A 25,270-nucleotide genomic window follows, 5' to 3' on the forward strand; every position below is an offset into this window, starting at 1 on the left:
CCATCATTAACAGAATAATTAATAATCACTTTCAGCTCTAACCAATAGGAAAAATGACTAGTTAGTATTTCTCAGTCCCCAGTTCTTTCTTGGCCGTGTTAAAGTGGCTGAGAAGTGCTTCTAAAATCTGCACAACCACCTGCAGGGAAAGATTAAAGGAACATGGATAATCCCCAAGCTGGATAAGTAACCCTCATGAACTGAGCTAGCTGCATGTCACTTCTTATATCTTTGGCAGCATCTACAGGGTTTCTTGGATCATCTACCACAATGAAAGCCCCTTAAAGGGCACTGAGGGCAGAAATCTTCACCTTTCTACCTGTGTGGGTTCTCATATTGCAAAGCAAGATAAGCAGAGTAATCATTGAGCCTGTGAGTTCCCAAACCATAAGAAGACAGGTTTAAAGTTAAATCTCAAGGAAGAAATTCTGGATGCTTTCAAGAAAAAGGGGGGGAGGGAAGTCCCATTCTTTCTGAAGGAGTGGAAGCAGCAAGGCAACCTTTCCTTGTCCCAAAGATGGTTTTGAGTGAAGTAAATTTACATAGGCAGGATGCTTCTTTACGTATATAACCTGAACAAGAACATTTTGGAGAAGACTGATTTTAATTGATAAAACTCTTCAGTGCCAGAATGTGATAATAGATCCACATTTTAAAATTATGCATCTCACAAATAATATCTAACTCGTTTCTTTCTGTGCAGTAAATTGAGTAAATTTGCTATCTGTTCAATAAGACTTCTAGAGCAAGTCCTTAAGGATGTCCACTACTTTTGGAAATACTGTCATACATTGTTATAATGAGCCAGAATTGAGTTCTAAAAAGGAATATAGTTTTTTCAACCTACTGTCCTTACCTATATCATTTCTCTTTAAAAGTGGAAGGTTTTTTTTTAATTTGTTTGTTTTTTTTTACTTTAAAAAATTTCTTTTAAATGGTGGCACATTATATAGAGGAGAGCTAGGAACTGGGAAGTCCTGAGTTCAAATCTTGCCCTATATGCTTATTATCTATATGATCCTAAACAAATCACTTCTTTCTGCCTGTTTCTTTATCTGTAAAATGAGAATAACAGTATTTATTATGTCACAGAATTATTGTGAAATTTAAATGTATAAATCTTCAAGTTCTAAAATAATACTAGCTGTTATTATTTTAACATACTAATTTCCTATTTGATTTTTATGGAAGAATATTTTGAGTTTGTGTTGAATTTGTTTAAAACAATATCAAAGATTAAATCCTGAATTTTTATTGTGAATCCTCTATTTTTACCTTCATTATTTTTCAAACATTTTAAATTATGCCCTATGCTTATCACTCCAGGAAAATAACAATTAAGAATTTTTTAACAAACATGCAGCTGCCTGCTTATATTTTATTGAGATTTCTTTGAATCAACTGTGTCATCAGTCACTTTGGGTTGATGTATGAATTGTGTAGAGAAGTCAAATGTTATATTGGGATAAAGGGCTGGTCTTCAAGTCAGAAAGTCCTTCTCTTACATACTGCCTCTGACAGACACTAGTTGTGTAAAATAATTGTATAAATATGGGTAAGTCCCTTAACTTCTCCTTGCTGCAGGAGATGCACTAAAATCATCAGTGACTGGATCTTGAAATGGTAGCATAAATTTCCACACCTGGAAGTTCCTTCAGGAATAAAATCAGAGATCGCACATGTGGTAGATTTAGATATAGATATCAATTGGGGAATGGCTGAACAAATTGTGGTATCTGTTGGTAATTGAATACTATTGTGCTAAAAGGAATTATAAAGTGGAAGAATTCCATGGGAACTCGAACAACCTCCAGGAATGGATGCAGAGTGAAAGGAGCAGAACCAGGAGAACATTGTACACAGAAACTGATACACTGTGATACAATGGAATGTAACAGACTTCTCCATTAGTGGCAATGCAGTGATCCTGAACAATTTGGAGGAATCTACGAGAAAGAACACTAACCACATTCAGAGGAGGAACTGTGGGAGTAGAAACACAGAAGAAAGACAACTGCTCGATCACATGGGTCGAAGGGGATAGAGATAGAGATAGAGATAGAGATAGAGATAGAGATAGAGATAGAGATAGAGATAGAGATAGAGATAGAGATAGAGATAGAGATAGAGATAGAGATAGAGATAGAGATAGAGAGGCACAAGATCAAAATCTCCCCTTCCTAAATTTGTCTTTTCCTCCTGAGATTCATTGGCTCCAGGGAGAACAGCAGTTGTCCCCAACTAAGGTCTAGAGTTCATTTCCTAAAATGTTAAATTCTTTAGGCTACTCCCCACAAGTAACATTTGCCACCACAACTAGCCCTAGATTTCTCCTTCTAGCTAGCTATCCCAAGTTCCAAGAGCCAATAGTTATATGATGGTTTCCAGAATCTTCTGCATTTGTTACAGTATGCCAATGTACTTCATGAAACCTATTTTCTTTTTCCATCTGGGAGGTCTGACAAATTTGCTATTTCTCCTCTTTCCATTGACCTAAGCCAAATGGTCTCCCTCATGCTTCCTACTTCTGATTTATGGATTTCCTTTCCATGTGATTTTTCCTAATATGTTCTTTTTAAAATATATTCTCCTAGACCTATATTCCAGTTAGGAAAAATATCAACCCAAACCACAACACACACTGATATAAACATCCTGTAATCTCACCTAGTCAAGTAGGATATGGACTGCAGATTAAGAGCCCCATGTGTACAGTGAGTTTACCCTGCCTCCCTCCTATCTTTGGATTATTCCTAGTTTTATTAAGAGAGAGAGGCTGCTTGCTTATTTACTCAGGTGGGTTTCATTTACAATTAGCAAATTCTTGCAAATACCCTAATATAAATCAGCCACTCTTATGTAAAAATGTTATTTTTAGAACCTTTTATATCTTTTCCCTTCTCTCTGCTGATCAGACAACAGTTGTCTGTCTACCCAAAATTTCTTGCCTCATTACTTTTCTGGCATCTTTTGGTAACTATAACTGGATCTGAATGTTATAAAGAATAAAAGAAATAGAAACAAGTACTTTTTTGTATTTTGACATATTTGACAGCTAGGCACTACTGGGAAGAAAAAACTGGACCTATCTGGAAACAGCCTTGGCAGTATGGACTTCTCTCTCTCTCTCTCCTTCCTTTCCTCTTGTTCTCTTCCAATAAAATAATTGGAAAAAGACATACCCTGCAAGAGAAGTTGTGATTATAATCAAGTCCATAGTAATGTATGGTCAAACAGTCAGACAACAAGCATTTATTATGTGGCAGGAACTGTGCTAAATTAGGGGGATACAAAGAAAGGAGTGTGTGTGTGTGTGTGTGTGTGTGTGTGTGTGTGTGTGTGTGTGTGTGTGTCAGGGTGGGGGAGAAATAGTCCTGGTAGGTCAGTATTCTCAAATAGTTCACATTCTATTGGAAGACACAACAAAATATAGGTAGGATAGATAGACAGGAATTTCAGGGAAAAGGGGGCCAAGAAAGGCTCCTTGAACAAGGTGGAATTTTTGCTAATACTTGAAGAAAACCAAGCTGTTCTCAGACAGATTCAATTCTCCTTCTATCATATTCATTGTATGTACCCCATTGTCAACTTGCCACCTAATGGCTTTTCTGATATCATTAAGATTTTTTCTGTGCTTTGAATAGAAATGTTTGAGAGAGGAAAACAACCATGAACTTTTCTGCCTTGCTTGCATTCATGCTGCTTAGTGTATACCGTAGAAACATTTTAAAATAAATCTTCGCCTAAATTTTCAATCAGAGTATATACTTTAATGCTGTGTTTGTGAGCCTGAAATCAATTTATGAACCTTCTGGTATCCCTTTTAAGGCTTGGAATTCTGTTATAGCCTATATATTTCTCTGCTATAGTAACTTACTTTTTGGTAAACTTTCATGTTCAAGCACCAGCGATCTCATGAGGATCCAGCTGCCCTGAGGTTTAATTTCTATGAAGTTATTACAACAGGACATTGGGCCCCATCTGAATTAAAAACTCTACAGAAGAGATGCCTGACTCCTGGATGGTATGCAGTCCACATTGAGAGATGGCTAACCTATTTTTCTACTTCTCAGGTAATATTCTGAAACCATTTCAACCATTTCCCTAGATTAGCAGTTCTAGGACTCATCATCCAGAGGGTCCAAGATGTCTAAATTATTTTATAATGATTTTAAGATTTTTTTAACATTTCCCATAAAATAAAATGTTGATAGATATGACCCATAAAATTTTCTTTGGAGGGATCATCCTTAATAATATTTAAGAATAATTTAAATCTCTAAATTAAATCTCTAAATCTCTAACTAGAGGGCAGACTCCTCTAGTTAGTCCCTCGGCTTCAGGATAGGACTTACCTAAATAAACTATTGTATTCTAAGTTCCTAAGAAGAAATTTGCTTGCCTAGTTCTGGAAATGCTTTTCAGAAGGAGATTTCTAAACTTCTTCATCAGGCTGTCCTGGAATTTACTTGCTCTTCCTGGGAAAAATACATTTAATCCATTGTGATTTGTTTTAAAGTCAAGGAGTGACTGACAATCAAGAAGTCTAACAATAACATTTAGAGAGCAACAACCAAATGCTTTTGAATTATTTAGGAATGTAGATTGCTAGCCACAAAAAAATGATATATGCCTGTGGGCTCTGCTATTGAGGGAGACTGAGGCTAATGTATTATGTGAGGTTTAGGAGTTTTTAGATTCAGGACAGTTGAAGATCATTGAATGCCTGCACTAAATCTTGAATTGGGATGGTGAAACCCGGGCAAAGAGGGGTCACCAGATTGCCTAAGGAGGAGCCCACTGTCCAGGTCAGAAATAGAACGAGTCAAAGCTGCTGGACAGATTAGCAGTAGGCATAGGCCTATGAGTAGCTACCTTACTACCAACCCAGGTAAGGCAGAGAGACGGAAGGGAAGGGAAGGGAAGGGAAGGGAAGGGAAGGGAAGGGAAGGGAAGGGAAGGGAAGGGAAGGGAAGGGAAGGGAAGGGAAGGGAAGGGAAGGGAAGGGAAGGGAAGGGAAGGGAAGGGAAGGGAAGGGAAGGGAAGGGAAGGGAAGGGAAGGGAAGGGAAGGGAAGGGAAGGGAAGGGAAGGGAAGGGAAGGGAAGGGAAGGGAAGGGAAGGGAAGGGAAGGGAAGGGAAGGGAAGGGAAGGGAAAAGAAGGGAAAACATTGAGGAAAGAGGGAGCAGAAGGGAGGGAGAAGGGGAGAGAGAGATTGAGAGAAAGGAAGGAAAGAAAGAAAGACAGAAGGAAGAAAGAATGAATGAATGAATGAAAGAAAGAAAGAGAGAGAAAGAAAGAAAGAGAGAAAGAAAGAAACTCAGATTATTGTATATACATAGAGTTGTCTGGGAGTACAAATAGATTGTGAAAGGAATAAAAAGATAAATTACCACATACCTACATTCTTCCCTAAACCCTCACTCAGGATATAGCTTTGAACAGTGAGTAAAGACAATATGATACTGTGGCAAAGGTTCCTGGTTTTGCATTCTGAGTACTTAGCTTCAAATCCTATGTCACCTTGGGAAAATCACTTAACTTCTCTTTTCCTCTCTTGCTCCAAATGTAAAATGAAGAGTTGGGACCAGGTAAACTCTAAGGACTTTTCCAGCCTCATTTGTATGCTCTTGTACAAAGATGGGAGTGAAGAGGTAGAAAGAAGTACAGAATTCTTCTCTACTTAATACTTTCAGGAGCCTCTAATTTGACTACAAAATGAGGTCTTGAACTTTTGGAAACATTATCCTAACCATACAAGCTTAAAATCCTTCCTATACCCCTGGTTTTCTAGACAGTATATATTCACTATCTTTTGGTCCCTCAATGGTTTATTTATTCAAGATTTAGTGTGGGCAACTGGACTAAGATTTTATTGTTCTTAAAATTATCTATTTTGGGTTTTCTAGTTGCTAATTATTGACGGGCAACAGTTACGATCTGACCCAGCTACTGTGATGGATGAAGTGCAGAAGTTTCTAGGAGTTACCCCTCATTACAATTACTCAGAAGCTTTAACGTAAGTCTATTTCTGTGAATGATTTCATTTGTTATTTGAGAACATAAATTATCACAGGTTAATAATGGCCAAAAGTTCATACTTCAGTGAGCTGCTCAAAAACAGTGATATCCATTACTTACTTAGTGTTTCCATTTGGAATAAAAATGTTTTCCAATGAGTTGCTATTAATTCCCTTGGAATAATAACAACAATAATAATCATGATCTTTATTTGCATGGCATTGTAAATTTTGTAAACAGTATCAAATTTTAAGAGGAGGCAATAAAAGTATTAATATCCATTTTACGGATGGGGAAACTGAGAGTGAAAGTGTCTTGCCTAAGGTCTTACAACTAATAAGTAGGGCATTGGGTCCAAGTCTTTCTAACTCCAAGTTTAGCATTCTAACTATTATACCATAAATATAACTATGTAACAGGAAAAATGTCTCATTGAGGTATAAAAGTGACCTTCAATTCATAAATTTACCAATGGATTTTAAACTTTGCCAGTTCCTATCAATATGAAAAAGCTTTGAATAAGAAACCAGGAAGAGGCTTCAAAAGGCAAATAAAAAATTTAAAAATATTCAAAAGGAATTTTATATTTGATCCTAGATATTAGAAAACCACAGGAGTTTATTGTCGGAGTGTTCCTGAAACAATTAGGGAACCACAGTAGTTCATGAAGACCACCTGCCAAAGGTATAATCTGCTTCAGTAGCAAGAAAATTCCTTTGATGAAAACATAGCTTCGATCCAAGCATGTGTTAAGCATCTATTTTGTGCAAAATATTGTACTAGTGTTCTACAATAGCAATATTAAAAATAGCCTCTCCCTTCAAGAAGTTTGCATGTTATCTAAAGAAGAGTCATATAGAAAAAAGCTACCCATCATGTAAACAGGTCAGGAAAACCAAGGAAACAAAGAGATCTCATGAAGGGAAATTGGTCAATATATAATCTTGGATTAGAGAGGACAAAAAAATTGATGTCTATAAAAGACATCAGAATTTGAAAATATGAGGTAAAGGAAAACCTTGTTAGAAGTAGTTTCAGTTGAATGAGGTGGTCAGAAGCCAGACTGCAAGATACCAAGTTCATAGATAAAAAGAAAGTAGAGAAAAAGAGCATATTTTTGTTTTCCTTACTATTTAGCTATTAAAGGGAAGAGATATTAGACTATGACTTGAATGAATGGTTGGATCAATCAAATGAAGTTTTCCTTTTTCTCCATTTTTGTTTTAAATTTGTGAGACCTATGTATAATTGTTGGCAAAAGGGAAAATTCCTGGGAGGTGGACCAAATGGTTTAAGGACTATCTCCTATGCCTGGAACACTCTCTCATCTCCATACCCCCAGTTACTGACATCCTGCCTTTTTATAAAGACCGAAATAAATTCCACCTTCTACAGGAAGCTGTCCCTAGTCCCTCTTAATTCTGGTGCTTTTCCTCTGATTTCCCTATTTATTTTATTTATAATTAAAATATTTTTTCTATTCATGTCATTTCTATAGTTTATTTGCATATATTTTGTTGTATGTTGCCTCCCCTATTAGATTATAAGCTTCTTGAGTGCAGAGATTTGACTTTTACCTGTTTTTGTGTTCTTGGAGCTTAGCAAAGTGGCTGGCACACAGTAGCTACTTAGTAAATGTTATATGTATACATATATATAATTTATATGACATCTATCTATCTTTCTACCTATCTGACTGCCTATCTATTTATCTATGTATATCTATGTCTATATTTAAAACTTCTGCTAGAAGTGAAAAAAAGAATTTTTTGATTTTGATTTCTTTTTAGACTGTTGTCTTTTGGAAAAGAGAAATTGGTTATCCATATAGCATTTCCTTTATGAATGTTTTTTTCCTACATAAATGATTTCATGTTTAGACTAATCTGGCAGGTCCTTAGCTATTAAATTAGCAAAACATTCTTAGTACTTTATTAAAAAAAATGTCATTCAGACTCTTTACTGATGCTCAGACACCTGCCTTTACCCATCTACATTACTTTTGGTCCTATTTAAATATATATTTATATATTATGTAATAATATTAATATAAATATATGTATTTATCCATATTATTTACTATAAATAGTGGTTTGGTAGTCAGTAAACATGTACATTCACAGGTTTGAGGACAAGAGAATAGAATTTAGTGGAGAAAGCACAATTTGGGGTTTGCAAAATTTCATCAATAATGATCTAGGGAAAGATGAAGGCAGCCCACCTCTTAAATTATAACTGAAATCAGCACATTAGAAAGACTCTAGTCCTCGATTCCCCTAACCCCTAGTTTTAAATTCTGACTGTGAAATCATGAATTAACTGCAGTCAGGAAGAGTCAGATGTGACTGAAACGACTGGAGAACAAAAAGTGATTATTAAATGCATGCTGATTGATTGCTAAAATTTCCTCCCAGTGCATTGAGGGAAATGAATCCATTAAGAGGAGGCGGACTTTAGTTTATGACAATCTCACCCTCCAAAAAAGACGTCTGCTGCTCAGGTTAAGCCTCCATCCTTGGGCATCTGGGCTGTTTGAGGCTCTGCCTCAGAGCTTCTGTTGCATAGAGCAGTCCCTGATCACATTGCTTCCTGAAATCCTCACACTACCTGAGTGCAAGGGACACATTTTCCACCTATGTGTCAATTTCCTGGCTTTGTTTCTAAAGCCATATTTTTTCCTTAATTTGGTTAAATATACTCATCCTGAGGCAGAAAAATGCTGTTTAGGGGCCTAGTTCTGCAGTGTTACGCTTCTTGTGAATGCCGGGTTGTTTCTCCTCTTGGGAAATTAATGAAAGGAAAAACAGAGCATGAGGCAAGGAGCAGATTGAAAAGTCCAGGTTGGAAATGACTCCACCATCAATATATCCATTTAATCAGTGATTTATTTAATTTTAATTGATACAAATACTAGGATAACCTCGGCTGCAAAGATTAGGTCTCTGATAATAGACTGGGCAGGGAACTGTGAAGAAATTTCCCCCCTTCACCTAAATGAGTTCACATATGGGCTGGAGCAAATTGCAGGTGCAGTCATATTATAGAAATGGGCCCAGGGCAACAAAATATTCTGCAACTAATTAACTTTACATCCCAGCCAATTATACTTCATCCTTCTAAAACATCTGCTGAGCAGCAAAAATGCAAACCTTTTCGATGTTTTATGCATGCAGCAAGTCCCATAAGCAATAAATTCAAAACTTACCTTCTCCTTTGGTTTAGGCTTTTCTTTGTGTTCTGCTGTTGTTATTTGTCTTAATCTAAAATTCTGACACATCAGGAGTTTAGATGAGATCATCAAACCACGTCAGTAAGAAAGTAAGTTTCCTTCCTTGGGAATACCTTCCTCTATAGGAAGATGCCTTCATTTCTGATACTGAATATACATTCTGAAACAAAAAACAATATTGGACTTAATCTGCATAGAAAAAAGTAGAGGGAAGTTGGAGTCTAAATTAGCAAGTGTAGCTCTTTCGACTGAACCAGTGACCACAGGGTTGTTCATCTCTACTTGCCTGTTTACTACATAGACATAGACAGTTGTGTGGTCAGAAGAGAAAGACAGAGACAGAGAGATAGCAAGGGACAAACAGAGCCAAACAGAGAGTAAAACAGAGACATAAATAGAGGTAGAGAGGAAGGGACACAGATACAAAGAAAGGAAGAGAGAGAGAGAGAGAGAGAGAGAGAGAGAGAGAGAGAGAGAGAGAGAGAGAGAGAGAGAGAGAGAGAAATTAAGCAAGATATTCACTATCCCAGATCAGAGAGTGTGTGAATGCTTTGCAGATTACAACTCATCTACTTATCATCCAATTAAACTCTTGTCCAGATTTTTCTAATAAAACCATGCAAGAAGTCAACCTCCTTATTGTTGAGAGCATCCTCACTTTCCTACTCAAGCTCACCCCCTCAGTGTCATACTCCTGTTACTGACTGGCAGTCACCCCATATATCCCATGTTGCCAAGGTTTTTCTCTGACCTTCACCATGTCTTCCCCATATGTTCTTTTTCTCCTTGGATACATCATGTCCTCTTCTTCTAACTGCACTATTTCAGCCAACTATTGATTGGTTTCTGCCTCAATTATCTCCCCTCACTCCCATCAATTCTCCACTCTGCTATCAAAGTAATTTCCCTCAAGTGCAGGTCTGACCACATCATCTCTCCTCTCTATTACCTCTAGGATCAAGCAAGCATAAACTTCTGTTTGAATTCCAATCATTTTTTTTCTTTATTCCTTCCCACATACTCTATGGTCCATGACGGTGGCCTTCTTACCATTCTCTCACAATATCTCCCTACTCTGAGTCTTTTCACTGACTACTGTGTCTGTAATACACTTCTTTCTTCCATGTTCTGGCTCTCTTCCAGTCTGAGTGCTAAGTTTCCTGATACCCTCCATATCTAGCACTCTTCTAGGAAACCATCTTCCATCTGTATGATATGTAATGTATATGTACATAGTAGTTTGCATGCTGTCCCCTCCATTAGATTGTAAGCTCTCTGAGGGTAGGAACTCTTTCTTTTTGCCTTTCTTTGTAGTTCCAGTGCTTAGTACAATGCTTTGAACAGTGCATGTTTAATAAATCCTTGTTAACTGACAGGTGATGAAATTTTTGGCCATGATAAAAATACAGAATAACTTTTGCAATGACTTATTGAGGTTTCACAATAAAGAAGAAAGGGTCCTAAAATCACAATTGTATAGAATATTTACAAATGTTAACTTAGTCATTGACCATCCAGGGACCAACAAGTATATTAGTAGAGGAACTTAACTGTATCAGTCTTGACATAAAACCAGAAAACAAAAGAAAGTTGCTGCCAGTTAGAAAGATGGCTCCCAGGTTCTCCTTGGAGAGACAAACAAGGGGCTGGGAATCTATGAAATTTTCATGAAATGAGATACACATGGAAGACATTTTAGTGAAAATTTAAAGACAGAAAGGGCAATATTTAACAAACTATTCTATTTGTCTAAAATCTTTACAGGTATATAAATGATTAAAATGTATAGAAAGAACAAAATCCAATTGTGCTTGGTTTTTTGTTTACTTAAAAAAGGCAATTCAGAGCAAACTACTATTGTAAAGCCTCTCTTCCAAAATTCTCCATTGCATCAAACCACACAAGATTCTTTGAAAGATGGAAGACAATTGATTGTGATGATGTAGAGTTAATTGATATCAAGATAGGCTTAAAATAGGGAGATTTCTACTCAACAAAAATATTGTCCTCTGTAATTGAGGAAGACCCAATATGGAGTCCAAATGGAAGAGTGTTTTCCATAGATGGCAAACTTATTCAGCTACATCTCTTTGTGGAAAACATTACTTTATCAAATCATGTGGGACGTTACTAAACTTTACATGAGATCCATGATCACTCAAAAAAGTGTTTTATTTATCTAAATCATCTTGCCATTAGTCCTGTCGTTACCTCACTTCCCAGCCTGGAGCTAAGAATTTTAAAAAGACCTTAGTTCAAATCTCATTTTAAACACCAAATGTGTGATCCTGGTCAAATCATTTAATTTTAACTCAATCTTTTCATCTTTTAAATGGAGATGATAAAGAATGTTTATCTCCCAGGGTAGGTAAGAGGATCAAGTAAGATAATAGTTATAAAGTTCTTTTCAAACCTTATTATAGATGTCCATTTTTATTATTAACCACTCAGTGTTGACTGAATCTCTAGAAACCATGCCTCCAGTCCTTAGGGAAATTTTACCAATCTGCTTTGGAAGCCCCTTTCTGTAGGCAAGCTACTCTGGTTACTTATTAGATGGGTGCAAAAAACAAAAACAAAAACCTGAACTACTACATTTAACTAGCCTCCAATGAAATAATATATCTCCCATACTACCTGGATCATGTTATAATCATCCTTGCCAGCATATCATCCTTTCTCATACCCATCTCCCCTGTACTTTCCATTTCTTGTTTATTGATATGGTAATCGAATCAATAATCTGTGGTTTCTGGAAATATTGCTTAAATTAACTGTTCTTTTGCCTAACTCACAGGTTCTGTTGATCCCTAGACCAAATCTGTTTTCCCCAGATACTACTTCCATTTACCTATAGCCTTCCTCTGGTAGACTGTTAACTCCTTGAAGGAAAAGATTGTCTCATTTTTGTATTTATATACCCAGCACTTAGCGACATTTAGTACTTAAGTGTTTTTTTATTCATTCACTCATTCTTTGGAAAAAACAAGTAGATGGAAAATTTCTATGAGATGTAGCTCAATAGACAACCAATCCACATATGTTATAGATTATCTTGGACAGACACTACTAATGGAAAATGAGCTGGTCCAGAGATGAGCAAGAGGAGGAAAATGAGTTATACTGCCTTTAGGAAAATATGCAGTGCTTTTAATGACCCCAGTATATTCTCTGAGAATCAGATACCTGTCATTTTAACAATAATAATCATCTGGTTATGTTGCTATATTCCTAGTTATAAAACAGTATATTCTTTGAAGTAAAATGAAAGGTCACCAAAGGGCAGTAGAAATTCATGTGCTAAATATTAGCAGCCTACAACAAATGATAAACAAGGAAACATTACAGGATCTTAGACATTAAAGATCTCATCAGAAAGATGTATGACAGGATAGAAAACTCATAATGATACCAAAGTATAATTGATGGATAGCCTGTGTGCTCCACTAGATTTTCTAAATATCAAGAAATCTAAAGGAAAATCTACTACTTTAAGTAAACCTTCTTAGAGGATTCAAGGAAAGACATTGACAAGGTTGTACAGGAAAGACATTGAGGGGTTGCTACCATGCAACAATGATCCAAGGTACCAATGTACCAACCCATCTCTATGTGTTATCTGATACAGACACTACCAATGGAAAATGAGCCAGGTCCAGAAATAAACAATAGGAAGAGTAGGATTTATTTTAGAAATACCAGTGAAATAACCTATCTGTCCAAATATACAGGCAATTTAGTATTACAATACTTTTTGACATACATCAAATAAATTAACATATATAAAGCACTTCATAGACCTTCAAGTATTATATATATATATTATATTATATATATTATATATATATATATATATATATATATACTGGCTATTATTAACTGTTATTATGACTTAAAGGTATAAGGTCTATAAACCTCTGGCCTACTTTGTTTCTTACACTGGATTGTATTTTTCCAAAATATTGGTGGCTAACTTTCCCTTTGTCCAAGATTGAATTCATTCAGTTGCAACTTTCTTTTGCCTTCTACTTTCCTTTGTAGCAAGAATATCCTCAAGATGTATATCTATTTCAGGATTTGCCAAACTATGGTCTTTAAACCAAATCTGTAAGCTAGGAATGAGATATTGTTTTTTATACTTTAAATAAATTTTATTGGTTTTTAAAAATATAAAAGCCATTCTTAACTCCATGCCATGCAAAAATTAAATGGTAAGTTCCAGCATTTGACTGTTAAAGAGTAATATGTTGACCCATCCTCTATTTATTTCGACTGGCCATGAACCTCATCTTTAGAGTAGTCAGAGTTAATCTTTAGAGGCAATTTGGGGGGAAAAATTGCAATTAGTACACTCTGTTTCATTTTGTACCATCATTGGCAAATAGGAAGGGAAGCATATAGAATCGGGGACCCATGTTCATTTTCTCTTGTTTCATGGGTTACCATGGCCAAAGAATTCATTGCCCTATAGACAATCTACTAATAATGGTCCTCTGGATTCTGATCCTTAGAAAGCAAACATATCTTTTCACCAGAACCATAGTGGAAGTCTTTTTCACTATGGTAGAACTTGTCAGAGCTCATGCTCTTTTAACATAATCTTTAAGTCACTTTTTCTTTGAGAAGAATTGTGATCTAGGATAGAGAGTACTAGACTCAATGTCAGAAAAATCTGCACATAAAATCCTGCCTTCCAAACTTATTGGCCAAGTCACCTGGGTCACTTAACTTAGCTTGACCTCAGTTCTTCATCTGTAAAATGAATGGGTTAGACTTTATCTTGAAGATCTCTTCTACCTGTAAATGTATTATCTTATAATCCACATCAAAATATGGCATCACCCAAAGGGCACTAAAAGGCTGTCTGTCCTTTGATCCAGCCATAGCACTGCTGGGCTTGTACCCCCAGAGAGAAAATAGGGTAAAGGACTTGTACAAGAACATTTATAGCCTCACTCTCTGTAGTGGCCAAAAATTGGAAAATTAGGGGATGCCCTTCAATTGGGGAATGGCTGAACAAATTGTGGTATATATTGGTGATGGAATACTATTGTGCTCAAAGGAATAATGACCTGGATGAATTCCATGGGGACTGGAACAACCTCCAGGAATTGATGCAGAGTGAAAGGAGCAGAACCAGGAGAACATTGTACACAGAGACTGATACACTGTGGTACAATCGAATGTAATAGACTTCTCTACTAGCAGCAATGCAATGATCCAGGACAATTCTGAGGGACTTATGAGAAAGAACGCTATCCGTATCCAGAGGAAGAACTGTGGGAGTAGAAACACAGAAGAAAAACAACTGCTAGATCACATGGGTCAATGGGGATATGATTGGGGATGTAGACTCCAAACAATCTACCTAGTGCAAATATCAATAATATGGAAATAGGTCTTGATCAATGACACATGTAAAACACAGTGGAATTGTGTACCAGCTACAAGAGGAGTTTTGGGGGAGGGAGGGAAAGAATATGAATCTTGTAACCATGGAAAAATATTTTAAATCAACTAATTAAATAAAATTTTCCAAAAAATGGCATCATTAGGACTTGATGAAAGGTATGTTAACTCATGTGAGATATCTTCATAAAAACTGTCAAAAATTTTCATGAAGAGTTTTTAAAACTTTAGGGGAAATAACTGCTTTTGTATTCAGTTCAGCTTAATTAAGCACCTTTTAAGTACTTGTTACATGCAAAACATTACACAAGGTGTTTGTCAAAGAGAAATCTACTACATGACAGACACTATGCTAAGTGCTTTACAATTATTATCACATTTGATCTCACAAAAACACTGGGAGGTAAGTGCTGTTATTATGACCATTTTACTAATGTGATGTGGTACAACAGAGGCAACACAAGCCTTCGGCAAGTGTTCAAAACCACTTAATAGATCCCATGGTCCAAAATCAGCCACCGTTTTGTATGTAGTAAGTTAGGTAGCTAGGAAAGATGTTAATGCTTCAGTGCTCTAAGGTATTCTTAGAGTCTCATTAATAAGAGTTGGCCTAAATTTTTCTTTTTATAATTTGGAATAATATTTGGCTTAACCCTTTGTAGGTTTGACCCTCAAAAGGGCTTTTGGTGTCAGCTACTAGAAGGAGGAAAAACCAAATGTCTTGGGAAAAGTAAAGGCCGAAAATACCCACCAATGGACTTAGAGGTACTGTTTTTTCCTAACTTTTGATTTATTTTCTTAAAAAAAAGTCCCCAAGCAAAAGGTGCTACAAAAATAATGATAACTGTTACATTATTATAATTGATCAGTTTTCAGTTATTTGCTAGGTTTAAAGACATGTTTAATAAATGCTTTCTAACTCTACTAAATATAATTATGCTGCAAATAATGGGCATACCAAAATATTTTCTTTAAAGCTACATCATACTGTGGTATCAATGGTCCTCCAATTGTCTGAGCTTTTGCCAAATAGGCTGGATTCAGAGGGAAGCACAGAAATAATATTATTACTTTCTTTACCTCTTTCTAAAAACTTACTTTTTTCCAAGAATATCATAAATTTCATCAGTCAACCAATATGTTCCAAACCATTGTTCGGCAATATAGAATAGAAGATATCTAAAACATTTTCTGTCTCTAAAAAGTTTGCAGTCTAATTGGAAAGGGAAATATAATTAATCTACTAGAGAAAGAAGAAGGACAAGATTTAATCAAATACCAAATTGTATGAAGATAGACAATAGAAGAATGAGAGCCATAGGTACCAAAGTAGTCAGGCAAGACTTCAAAGAAATGGGGAGGTCTTTGGATGAACCCTGAAGAACCTGAAGGATTCATAGAGAGCCAGAGATCTTAATCTTTTTTGTGTATCATGAATCCTTCTGGCATTCTGGCAAAGCCTATAGACCCCATCTCAGAATAATGCTTTAAAAAGTATAAAATAAAATACACTATATTACATAGGAAACCAATTATATTGAAATAGAGTTATTATTTATTAAAAGCCCAAATTCATGAATTCCACTTTAAGAATCCCTGAATTGTAGGGATCGTTAAAGTTAGTTGCCTGCTCAATTTGATGAAGTAAATTGTGGGACTTTTGAAGACATATTCCTATGAAGGGTATTAATAATATGCCCATTGGTATCTTGTAGAGAGGTCCAAAGATATATGATTTAGTGTCAGGTACTGGGATTTCCCCAAAAGAAAATGATTGACTTGGTTTCTTTTGTGGAATGAGTTTCATAGCTTGACCCTTACCCCAAGATGAATTGATTGACGCAGACTTTTAGGAAGATAAAGCTTCAAAAGGAGCTAATCTTTTGTGCTAACCTATAAAAATGAGCCCATGGACCTGCCTAATGGTCATAACTTCCCTTCTGCACTTTGTATCTAGAGAGACACTAAGACTAGAACAGGGAAGGGAGAAGATAGTAGGACCTGAAGAAGGGGTTCATGCAGAAAGGAGAGAGCCATTCATGGTAGCTTTGGAGATATTATTTCCAGACATGTCGTTACCTAGCTGACCAGACAATGGGATTCATTTTACCTTATCTCTCTTCAAGAGTTTCTGAGAGTTACTAAGGGCTACTTCTCCAAAAAACCCTAGTCACAATTATTTTTGTTCTTACAAAAAAATATCTGAAGGAAAATCCATGTTCCTTTATGATGAAATACTACCAAAGATGTGATGCTATCAAAAATGCCCCCCTAAAGACTGGAAAATATCCCTGTAAGTTCATTAAGAAAATCTAGGAGCATACTTGACCAATAACCTAAGTCATTTATCTCATGGGAAATTCAATTCCTATTTCCATGATAACATGCTTCTATATGGCAAAATATCATTCTGACAAGGAAAATAAGAAAAACAAAAAATATATAAACTATTTCTCTAGATAAAGGCAAAGATATTTGGGCAGATTGTCCATATTGATAAAAACCAATCAATGTGACTTTGATGACTTTAATACGTGCTCCTGCCTCATTCTCCACCTCCCTTACATATTAAGAAAAGTCAAGCAACTAATCTAGCTGGAGTAAGACAAAATATTAAGAGACAAGCTACAGAAACCAGATAAAGTTATATATTGAATCGGGAAGAAAATATGTTATGGAACCAGACAAGACTCCCCTTTTCTCCCATAAAGTTTTAAATTGCTTTCGATCACTGATCTGATTTCTTTTTTAGTAGCTTACTTAGAGTACTTTCACTCCATGAACTAGAATTATGGATAATGCCTGTCTCCCCAAAAAAAAACATGCAAGAGTTTTATTCCTTCCCATCACCAGTTTCCTGTTCTGTCCCTTTAACCAGGCTCTATCCAAACTCATTACTAGTGGGGAACTCCTGCCAATCTTTCCCACCATGATGAACACCCTACTCCCATTCATTTATATATCACACAAAGCCCATGGAAAGGTTTCTTCTTAATAGCTGTCTTATTGCCATGGCCCTTGAAATTAAATATACATGGGCTAATTATGACATTAGATGACTCATTAGAAATCATTGGATACTGTTGACTGACTGATACAGGAGAAGATAATTTAGCTTATTGTTGGATGTTAAACATTTATGCTAAATAGAAGTATCAGGTAATCCTCTTTTAACATAAAACACCCATTGTAGCCAATAGAAAAAAGGGGAGAAGATAGACAGTCGGGGGTGGAGTAGGGGATGGAAAGATTAAATAATGTGGGATAGACAAGATAACAAATAAAAGTAATTAGTTTTGGGGGGTGGTTCTAGTACCTTCTCAAAACTATAGAGTGCCACCTACTTAATAACTTTTGTTTTTGCCTTATTTTGTATGTTTTCTTGTCACTCAGTCTAGAGCATTCCTCTCCAGTTACTACAGAGATCATAATGTGGAATTATCCAAACTTCTTCACAGACTGGGGCAACCTCTGCCATCGTGGCTGAGACAGGAACTACAGAAAGTAAGATAGCACTGGAAAGAAGGACCTTCGCCTCATATGACAATTACCTTTATGATCAAAACTGAAAACCAACCTACAAACTTATACTTCCTCAATGCACTTGTGATTGTCAGCAGAGGACTTTGTGAATAATTTTCTCTATATCTTTGTGAAAAGAAGAGACAAGAAGAAATATGAAAAGAAGAGAAAAAGAGACAAAAAGAAAATATATTATATATGCACACACTGATAATTACTAGCATTGATCAATCTCTATATCAACTTTTGGGAAACAATTCAAAGTTATGTGGCATTATTCAATATCCAATCTGGGACTCATGATATAGTCCAGTTTCTCTGTTAACCAGAAAATTCCCAAAACTGAATGTACAATTGGTAGCCTTCATCATTTTTGAGGGTCCAATTACAATCTGACAGGTTGGGAGCAAGGGCTCAAAATATCTATCAATGCATTTTGAGGTCGAGAGTAACCCAATGTCTGAACTTAATCACTCACTGTTTCTTTTCTTTTGAGTTTTATAATTTTGATATAATTATAAGAAAAAAACATCTTCCCACACTCCATTCGTGTATTTTAAACTTCTGTGATTTATAGACACCAGCCTCCCTAGTTTGTTGCATTTCTTTCATGTAGCTTGAGCACCTCCAAGAATTCTGCTGATTTATTCTAGAATGTGAAGTAAACCTATGTGAAGTAGACCCAATACACAAAGACCCCTTTATCTTCTTACCCTCTGAGGAAGCAAGCTGATTGAAAACTGTATGAACTTTGCTGAGATTGATGCATTTGCTGTTGATGCTTTTTAGCCTGTTTTCTTGCCACTCTCAGTGAGGCTTTTCATCATGGTTGTCTAGATTCCCCAGTGCCCATGATCATGGTTTGAGATGTGGTTTCATATTGCATACTTTGTCATAATGTCACTGGTGGATGTGAGACAATCATTAAAGGGGTCCCAAATCCAACCAAACCTAGTAATTTGTGTGTGTGTGTGTGTGTGTGTGTGTGTGTGTGTGTGTGTGTGTGTGTGTGTGTGAGTGAATGGGGTAGGGAGGCAGAGGGGAGAAGAAGCTAAATTTTTCTAGAAAAACTGAAGATTTGGGAGTCTGCTTAAAAGTATCCTAAGGCACATACCTCCTCCCATTCTCTCTAAATTTGTTGGATTGTTGAAAAAAGATCAGGATTATAAAAAGAAATAAAATATCCTAAATATTCCTTTATTTTGCCCCCCTTTAAAAACGATTTCCTCACAGATCAAAGGCTATGACCCTTTTCAATTGGGGTGTTTCATTGTTCTTTGAAAATTCTAGATGGTTGTTATTCTACCAACCATAGAGATTCCTTTTAATCGCATTAGTCAATTGAAGTTTAATGTGGTTTTGTCAATCTATAAAGTGCTACCTACAGTTAAAATTACCACAGGCTAAAGAGGCAGGCTTGTTTTTGTAATATTAGCTATCAACATGGGCTTTAGAAGACTTTTATTGCAACACCAAGACTTTTCCACACTAGCTAGAACTAGGCTTGGTTGATCCTGTAAACAATTTAAGTAATTTTACTATATTACTCATTGTGTAACTACTGGGAAATTGAGAGACCTATTTGGGGAATCCAACAAAAAATTTTAAAAACCAGACTATTTTTAATAGGAAGTTGTCAAGTTTTATTTTTTACTTTATTGGGTTTTTTTTCTCCTCAATTTAATCATGGCTTTGATTTCTGAATTACACCATACATTTCTACATCAATATAATAGGAATGGAGAGGGTGAACATTTGGGTTCTTGTTAATTCCATGATACATAGTGATAGTAATTTTTAATAACTTCTAATGTTTTTATTGTGCTTTATTTGACTCAGCAAAAAAAAAAATATTGAATACCTTCTCACCATACTAGATGCTGAAGGATACAAAGATGAATAAGACATGGTCCCTAGCCTTTAGGGAGTTTATTATCAGAATTAGGAATCAAGTACTGGAAAAAGATTTAGAAGCCAAAAAAGTCCTTTTAATATACAAAATGAGGCCTTTAGGTGCCCTTTGGTTCAAATCTGGCCCTAGGCTCAAATCTGACCTCAGACACTTCTTGCCCTGTGACTGGCCATGTCATTTAACTCCAATTGCCTAGCCCTTACTGCTCTTCTGCCTTGGAACTGATACCTAGGATCAAATCTAAGGCAGAAAGTAAGGGTTAAAAAAAATTAGAAAACTAGGACCAGGGAGCCTAAATGACTTGTTCAATTTCATATATATAATGAAGTATCATAGGTGGAATTGGAACCCAGGACATCTGACTCCAGACCTCCTCATCCTGCTGAAGCCCCAAGGGTTTACTCTTTTTTGTTCATCATCTTTTGTTATGTGGCTCAAACACCTTGAGTGGTTTAGATGTCTATCACTGTATCATTTTAATTCAAGTGCAAGCATGTAGCAGGACTCTCCTTTCTGAATGTATGTACTTCTGCCTTTGTGTTTCTAGGATTAAATGGACTGATTTGCTGATCAACTCTGCTTGCAATCATATTATAATTTTTTTTCTGATGAAATAGAGGTCATTCTTTTTTTTTCCATCTGGGGAAGAGGGCATATTTTATATTATAGCAATAAAGAGGAAGAGGAAGGAGTCATTCACATATACATACTTTTGTTTATGTATATATATATATGCACACAAGAATATGTATATACATATGCAAGATGTTAATATAGTCATTTTCACTTCATTTAACTTAACATTAACTCACTAGCCTATTCAGTTTAGAAATCACTGTAGTTATATTTTTTATTTGAAAAACAATGCATAGGGAATAATTAACATATGAGATCTAAGGAAAATATTTGTCTCTCCTTATAGCTATATCATTTCAGAAAGTTTCTAGGTTTAAATAAATGTATAAGTATACACAAATAAATATGTATGCATATATATATATGTATTGGTGTATATATACATATATCATCTTTTGGTTATTAACAAACCAGAAAAACCATTTTATTAATGTTGCATATTGAATGTCAAAATTATATTTTACATTTATATAGCTCTTAAAAGTTTACCACAGCTATGTGAAATGGGCAAAACAAGTATTATCTCCCCCATCTTAAGAGAAGGCTCAGAGACTTCAAATGTTGTCCCCCAATGTTATGGGGTTAATAAGCAGCATCTGAATTTGCCCCAACAGCTCACTACAATGCCCAGGCTGATTTGTAACAGGGCACAAAGTAATTGCAAGTTCAGTTAATGAATGATATTGAAATTTCAGGGCACTGCAATTTTTACCCACTTGACAATTCAAGATTGCATAGTCAAAGTGAAATTTAAGTGATTATTAATATTTTAAATAATCCTTAACCCATTTCCTTGATTCAATTAGAGTTATATTCCAGAGAGAATCTACCAACAATCTCTCATACAAGCTTAATTACCCTTCCTCTCTAAATGCTGTTAAAAAAATTAAGTTGCTTCAAAGGAAAAAAAAATGTGGGGAAAAGGGAAATAGTATTCCTAATCACATACGTAATTATCCAACTCCAAATTCAATAAGAAATTTCTGAGGCACCACATGATGTTATGATATAATGGACAAATATTATGGTGAAAAGTATCCTGTCTCTTAACCTGACCAAATAGCTCTAGGGATGTGACATGGAGGGCAAACATAGTGAAAGCAAATGAAATTTGTGTGAATATTCCTTTTTTTTTAAAGTTCTGACTTAAACTGATCATTTGCTTATTTGAAATCTATGGGTGATTTTTAGCTCAACATGAAAATTTTTCCAGTTAAAACAATTTTTTCTTTTTTCTTTTTTCTTTTGTCTCCTCTTGTTTTTCCAATTCGTTATTTCAATGTGTCCATAAGAATTCTAACCATCTGTCATAAAGATTAATTATACATAAATAGGTTTCTTAAAAGATTTAGTTTCATATATATATATATAAAGCATATATAGAAAAAGAGTATGTTTAAATCATATGCATATGACATATGAAACTAAATTTTATAAATTTGTCTTCCTATGTCTATACATTTATATGCATATATGATGACATAAATATACACATAGGAAACCAAATTTTATTTTAAAAATATTATCTCAAATGCTGATTGTTCCAGGGATGGGACATCACATTAAATCTAGGCAGCCCTATTTGGAAGTACCTCAGAAATAATGCCAGGCAAAGACTCTAGACATGAACTTCTTACAAGATTTTCTATTGACTATGGAAATGCAGCTTAACTCTAGGCATATTCACAGTATGTGTGTATATATGCAGATACATGGATGTACACATATAAATTGTCTAATACAAATCTTACGTTTTGATCACTCAAAGTATTTTTCTTGTTGGGGGGGAATCTGTATTTACTGAAAATGTTTAAAATAAGTGCTGTATTCTATAAAAGTTATTATTGGTTCTCACTTCTTCAGAATAAACACTTCTACTATTATATCATGGGAGTACATTTCTTGATTTTCCTCTAATATTCTCGAAAAATTTTGTTACTGGGTTAAATTTTATTGTTATTTATTCTTCAATGAATAGATATTCCTGAGTACTAAGCACCTTGCACAGAAATGCTCCATACATAATCGTTGCAGTCTACCTTTCCTCTTCTGCCTATTTAGAGATAGTTTTGAAAATTAATCAAATTGACCTGGTATGATATTACTTCATAACTGGCAAGAGCAACCATAGGTGTTTCATCCTTACCACCTTCTTTCTTTTTCCTTTGAGGAAACATGTTGAAAGTCATCCAGTTTGATTCTTTTCTTCTCTTATTGCTCAATTTTATTATTGTCGTTATTAAATTAATGGGACAGGCAAGTGGCACAGTGGATAGAATGTTCCATCTAGAGTAGGGAAGATGTAAGTTCAAATCTAGACTTAGACAGCATCTGTATGATCCTGAGCGAGTCACTTAACCTTGCTTGCCTCAGTTTCTTCAAATGTAAAGGAAGGAAAATGTTGAAGGAAATGGCAAATCACTTCAGTATCTTTACCAAGAAAACCCCAAACAGGGTAGTGAAGAGCCAGACACAATTGAAACAACTATACAACAACAAATTAAATTCAGTGTTCCTCAAGCAATCTCTTTCTCATCTTCTACATCACCTAAAATTATACATTCTCTAATTCTTTTTCTTGTACTTCCTTTCCTCTCCCTTGACCCCTTGTCTGTTTCTATCTCTCATCATTCTTTCACTGCCTCTCTCTTTTTCTCTGTTTCTCTTTCTCTCTTTTTGCCCTCTATTGATTGCAAAGTCCTAGCCAACCCCAACTCCCTAAGCTTTGGCTAATAAAAGTAAGAATAACATGAAAACACTATTTATTGGGGAATGGGAGGACAAGTGTCTCTGGACTTGGGATTTCATTGGTGTAGGGAACTCTCAGAGAGGGAACTCCTTAGAGTAGCACAGATTTAGAAGCTATTCTTAACTTACTATCTTAGAAGGCTGCTTGGTAAAGAAAGTTATTGTTTTTGGCTGATGATTAATCAATCAAAAAACATTTACTGATATTCTGCTATGTTCTAAGCACTAAACTGTGTTATTAAGACATACAATCATAAGTGAAATAATCCCTGATCCTTAAAAGCTTACATTTTATACAGAAGATGACATGTACACACAAAAGTAATAAATATGTATATATGAATGTATCTATCTATATCTATCTATTTAAAAGGTAATTCTGAGCAAGGAAGACTCAAGAGTTTGGGGTTGGGAATGATTTATCAGAAAAGACATCATGAGGGAAGTGGCACCTTAGCTGAGCCTTGAAAGAGTCTATGAGGTAGAAGTCAGAAGGACCTGTCTTCCATAGCCTGTGAAAAGGACTGCAATTCATGTTAAATTGTATTTCTCTGATATAGATGAAAGACTTACATTGAGGTAAAGAAAAAAAAAACAGAATAAAATGAGAAATAACAAAAAGCCACTGAAAGCAATTAAAGAACCCTGAAGAATACCTAGTAGTCTATTTAGAATCTTCCCAAATCACCTATCAGCTATGTCCTCATCAGGCTCTAAATATGATTTTCTTCAAACAATAGCAATCATGAATATCATGGTCAATTTCATTTAATAATATAATTAATATGTTTTTCTACTAGTTTTCATTGACAGTGTATGCTAATGGGACAAATGAGCAATGAAATGACTAGATATTTGCTTTGATTCTACATGATCATTTAAATCTCCCCAAAACTTAAATTTTGTATTGAAATAAAGAAATTTCAATTATTTCCATGGGTTAGGACACCAAGAATCCAAAAGAAGGTTAAAAAATAAAAACAATCCAGGAGCTGATGCTCACTGATCCTGAGCCCACTTTCTACCCCTCTCACACCTTCCATTCTCCTAGCAATGAGGTCACACTAGCAGACCCAATGATAACACAGAATTACAGCAAAACTCAGTGTTGGACCCAATTTTTTTTTTTTTACCAGTGCATTAAGACTTCATCTTCCATGCTGCAGAAGTTGGCTTGGTTATCAGTCAATAGGCAACTTGTCCAGAAAAAGTTTAGAGGGCTGCACTCCAGAAGCACCAGTACTGTAAATTTTAAACTGCTAGAGCTGGGGAAAGTTGGCTCTGAACTATCTGTGGTGGACCAGAAAACTAAACAACAGAGAGAGTGGGACAGATTACCAGGACAGGACACCTTGCAAATGGGGAGCTGTCCAGCACTCCACCAATCTTGAGGAAGAGGATAGATAGGTAGATAGATAGATAGATACATACATACATACATACATACATACATACACACATACATACATACATATATACATACATACATGCATGCATGCATAAAATATTTATTATTAGTAGTATATTAATAATATTAGTATATTATATATATTAAGTTGTGAATTACCCAATGAGAAAGCTCAGATGTTTTTAAATCCACCCCACAAGGAAACCATAATCAGAGGAAAGGTAATTAGAAATGGAATAATAAGGAAAATAAAAGCAAAGAGTGAAACTAAAAATATCAAATATTTCAGAAAGAAGAAATCTCAAAGATCTTGAACATTAATAGATAAATCAGCAGGTAAAGCAGTAAAAGAAGGAAATATGGCCTTGAGTTCTAGTCAATTAATG

The 25,270-nt window shown here is 35.4% G+C and overlaps 1 protein-coding gene across 1 annotated transcript in view; it reads left to right on the forward strand.

Annotated features, from left to right (window-relative positions):
* Nucleotides 1–22,611, forward strand: part of NDST4 (N-deacetylase and N-sulfotransferase 4) — a 422,643-nt gene extending 400,032 nt beyond the window's left edge. Inside the window, exons 11-14 of the mRNA XM_001362590.4 lie at nt 3,903–4,073; nt 5,909–6,018; nt 15,321–15,423; nt 18,052–22,611. Of these exons, the coding sequence (XP_001362627.2) occupies nt 3,903–4,073; nt 5,909–6,018; nt 15,321–15,423; nt 18,052–18,171 (504 nt within the window). The 3' untranslated portion in view covers nt 18,172–22,611. The remainder of the gene's footprint in view (nt 1–3,902; nt 4,074–5,908; nt 6,019–15,320; nt 15,424–18,051) is intronic.
* The last annotated feature ends 2,659 nt before the right edge of the window (nt 22,612–25,270 follow it).

The sequence above is a fragment of the Monodelphis domestica genome, chromosome 6 (assembly GCF_027887165.1).
Source record: "Monodelphis domestica isolate mMonDom1 chromosome 6, mMonDom1.pri, whole genome shotgun sequence".
Classification (NCBI taxonomy): domain Eukaryota; kingdom Metazoa; phylum Chordata; class Mammalia; order Didelphimorphia; family Didelphidae; genus Monodelphis; species Monodelphis domestica.